The following is a 4,021-nucleotide window of genomic DNA, read 5'->3' as shown; positions in this document are numbered from 1 at the left end:
TTGGATTTGGCTCAGAGGATGAACCGTGATTGTAATCCCCGATTGAGTAATACAAGAATTGTAGAGAATTTAGTTTGGTGCTGATTGCTTTATTGCCAAGCGCGAAGCAGACTGAGAAAGCAAATCACTCGACATAGAGCAACTTCTCTCTTGCCTTGCGCACCACAGCAGATCAATCAATGATTACGTTCATCCATGGCCCCCGATCGTGGTACATCAAGCAGCACGAATCCTAAAGCTGTGGTCTCCCGATCGTTCTGGAAGGCTCGAGGCCTCATCCGATCTCCCCAGAAGCTTCTAAACCCTCCTCACCATCCCCTCCCCCAAGAAAGCCTTCCCGCTCCTCCTTCACAAAACCCCCGTCTCCCTCCATTTCCCACCCCCGTCTCGCTCAGCCACAAGAATCCAAAATCATCACCCACCACAGAGCGAGAGAGAGAAGAGAGAGAAAGAGGAGAAAGAGACCATGGCTTCCGCCGTCGATTGCAAGGGCAAGGAAATCGCGCCGGCCAGCCTCCTCAAGTCCGGTGCTCCCGTGGCCTTCCGCTCGGTCCACTCCCCCGCCGTCACCGCCGCCCGCCGCCCGTACAACACCCAGGCCAAGGAGGTCAGCCGCTACGACGACGACGACGACGACTACAGCGGCCGCGACCTCGTCATCCCCAGCTTCTTCTCGCAGGGTATGCTTCCCTTCCCCACCTGTGGACTGGTGCGCCGTTTCCTTGCCTTCGCTCTGAAGTATCAACATCGCAGCGTTCTCATCTGCTTTTGCCGTCCTTGGTGTTGATGCTGCAGACGTGCTCGACCCGCTCGGCGCGCCGACCAGCATGGCCCGTCTGCTGTCTCTCATGGAGGACGTCGCATCTCAGACCGGCCTCTCCTCCACTGCTGCTGGGGCTGGGGCGTCGCGGCTCGGACGCTGGGTGGCCAAGGAGGACGACGACGCGGTGTACCTCAAGGTGCCGATGCCGGGGCTGACCAAGGAGCACGTGGAGGTGCGCGCCGACAAGAACATCCTGATGATCAAGGGCGAGGGCGAGAAGCAGCCCTGGGACGGCGACGACGACGACTCCGCGGTGCCGAAGTACAACCGCCGCATCGAGGTGTCCTCTGCTCACGCGTACAAGATGGACAAGATCAGGGCCGAGATGAAGAACGGCGTGCTCTGGGTCACCCTGCTCAAGGTCAAGGAGGAGGAGCGCAAGGACGTCTTCCACGTCAAGGTCGAGTAGTCCTTGTGGATGTGGTAGTGCTCATGGAGGATGGCCGGCGCGAGAGTGTGAGAGATGCCCTGTTTATGTGGTCATGTTTGGTGTCTTTCTTCCTTGTTTTGCTTCGTTGATCGTCTTGCATCGAGTAGGTGAAGTTGGCCGCGAACTCTGATAGTTTCCTCAAGTTTGGCATATGATGAACTGATTTGGTGGTGAAATTGGTCATGAAATTCTGTTGATCTCCTTAAGTTTGGCGTGCTGGACTAAATTAGTGGTGAAATTGATCATGAACGGTGTTGATTGTATCAAGTTTGATCTCGCCTGTCTATCTTTTCTCGTTCTTGATCTGTATTGCTTTAAGCTTTCTGAAAAAGCTGGGCATTCATGCCTACTCTCTGAAACTTTGACTGATCTCCTCGAGTTTGACGTCATGGAGTTGGTGAACGGGCAGTTACGGGTTGATGATTTTTACTTGCTGTTCCGTGGTATTTATCCTCTGTTTTACTTTGTCAGAAGAGTAACTGTTCGTGTTTGTGCTTGTAGCGTTTTTGTATGCACGACGAAATTGGTCAACAACTCTGTTGATTTCCTCAGTTCGACGTGATGAACTGAATTAGTGGTGAATGGGCAGTTACTCATTCTTGTTGCTTGCTGTTTCAGTCTGTAGGTATAGTATTCTTGCGAGCAGCCATATGAGATGGCCGTTTGTTTATCTCATGCTTTGTGATCTTCTTGGTGACAAACACAATCGGAATAGATTGTTTGTCTCATGCTTTGTGATTTTCTTGGTGACATACAAAATAGAATTGCAGTATGCACAACGAAAAGCAATTGGTTTTATCTTTGGCTTTTGGCGCTGCATTTTTTCCCCTTTTCTATTAGATTGAAGTCCAGCAGCGGGTTTTACTGTACATGATTTACCAGATGATCGCTGAGAGAGGGCGTGACAGGAACTGGAAAAATATACAATTATGCTCACGCTAGATCTCCCATGGAGGCATGGCGATTCCAGAGGCGATGAACCTGGAGGAGGTTGAACGCCCATTCGGGGTCGCATCGGCCAGTTCCATCGAGCGAACCCAAGCAACTGGGGTGATGTTCGGGCATCAAGTAGCCGCCGCAAACTCTTGCTAGGTCTTGGACAGCCGACGGTGGAGCCGCAACCACATGAAGAAGCGACATTTGGGGAGAGGGGTCTTCCCAACAAACCGCAATGGCGAGGGTGCCAAATCCATGAACTGTCGTCTGTAGGCCGAGGAGGTAGTGAAGTTCCACAAGCTGTGACCAAGGTCGATGAAGTCCTGCAGAAGGGTGGAGGGGGCCGGCCTTAGCGGTGACGAATCAAGGCATCATCCTGGATGGTATCCCAAAGTGTGCAATTCTTCCAACGAGATATGGTGAATAGCTTTGGCCAGAGACGGCGGGGCGACTCGGTCCCGTTCCACGAGTCTCGAAAAATCGATGTGCTTTCCTCATCCATTGTCGATCTTGGTCACAGAAGCAAAAATGTCTTGGTCTTGGGGGAGCGGGGCAACTCCATGCCACGACAGGGTAAGTTGAGTCGTCTAAGTTGTAGCCTAGCTGAAATGATTCAGACTTGCACGCCGTGCCCATGCTGAAGCCTGTGCGTGCATATATGTTGCTTTTTATTTTAAGATGAGAGAAGAAATGACAATGGGTTTTAGGTCGAGCTTGTTGCAATGCTTTATACAGAGAAAGACCTTTCATAAAGGCTGTAACCCTTTGATCATTGCATATCTCTATTAGATTTGACTGTAGAAGATTAATTGTGAAGTGATATGCAACACCATTCACACAGGGAGTGTCTCCTTTCCCTGCATATCCGAAAGCTTGTACAGCTTCCCAATGATCAGGGAAACATAGAACACTTTTTTTGTGTGGATGATTGGCTATTATTGCTTCAGGAGGTTGCCTAGCTATCAGAGAGCGAGACTGAACAATGAATGGATAGTGCCACATGGCACACCGTCTTGTGCGGAGCTGCGCACCACCCATGAACACATCTTTGGAAAATTATTGCCGGGATTCATTGTACAATGCATATGCGAAAAATCAATTGATAGTGAGTGTTTCAGTAATGCAAGTAGTTCAAAGGAAACATTAATATTGATTAGGACAGTGTAAGTGCATCTAGTGCCACCCCTAGTTGGTTTTGGAGCATTGACGACAAACCTAGTTAAGGGACTAATGTGTTTGTGAGAATTGCAGGAAAACACAGGTAGAAGTTCCTCATTGATTCGGTTTTACTACCAGAGATGACCCCTAAAATGTATGAAGACATTAAAGACAAAGGTGGTTTATGAAGATATTCACATTGAAGACTATGACATAAGAAGACACGTTATGAAGCCTATGGAGCTCGAAGACTTAGATCTTTCGTAGTTCTTTTTCTTTTGTGTTGTGTCATAGGAACCACCGTACTGTTAAGTGGGGTCCAGGAGAACCAGTCAGAATGACTGAAGTGATGCCTAAATCAAAAACCTATGTCTCCGAATGAAGACAATGAGAGCGAATCTTGTCCAGAGCCGGACAAGTCAGCTTTGCTTGTAGCCCAAGTAAAGTTGCCATGAGAGTTCGAAATCTGACCGTTGAGACACGTGTCAGTTCCTTAGTGACCCAGGGTCATTTCGGACAAATCAGGTTGGGTTGCCAAGTGGCTATAAATAGCCCACCCCCACAACCATAAACGGTTGGCTGCTCAGATTTCAGTGCACGACTTTTGTCGTTTGAGAGCAACCCACCTCGAAGCCTTTGAGAGAAAAATTCCTAGTGAGGAGAAAAGCCCTAAC

The 4,021-nt window shown here is 49.4% G+C and overlaps 1 protein-coding gene across 1 annotated transcript; it reads left to right on the top strand.

The window, feature by feature from the left end:
• The first annotated feature begins 355 nt into the window (after positions 1-355).
• LOC119332149 (26.2 kDa heat shock protein, mitochondrial-like) lies at positions 356-1,456 on the top strand. Its single transcript, XM_037605315.1, has 2 exons — positions 356-680; positions 796-1,456. Exons 1-2 carry the CDS (start codon positions 467-469, stop codon positions 1,230-1,232), a joined length of 651 nt encoding a protein of 216 aa, XP_037461212.1. The 5' UTR covers positions 356-466; the 3' UTR covers positions 1,233-1,456.
• The last annotated feature ends 2,565 nt before the right edge of the window (positions 1,457-4,021 follow it).

This window comes from Triticum dicoccoides, chromosome 7A (assembly GCF_002162155.2).
Source record: "Triticum dicoccoides isolate Atlit2015 ecotype Zavitan chromosome 7A, WEW_v2.0, whole genome shotgun sequence".
NCBI classification, from domain to species: Eukaryota; Viridiplantae; Streptophyta; class Magnoliopsida; order Poales; family Poaceae; genus Triticum; species Triticum dicoccoides.
The sequence above is the reverse complement of the archived record's forward strand: the minus strand, read 5'-3'. Positions and strand labels throughout refer to the sequence as shown.

Excerpts from the sequence above, each read along its gene's own strand:
- LOC119332149 (XM_037605315.1), top strand. The coding sequence starts at position 467 with ATGGCTTCCGCCGTCGATTGCAAGGGCAAGGAAATCGCGCCGGCCAGC. Across the intron at positions 681-795 it reads CCCCAGCTTCTTCTCGCAGG|ACGTGCTCGACCCGCTCGGC; the intron begins GTATGCTTCCCT and ends TTGATGCTGCAG.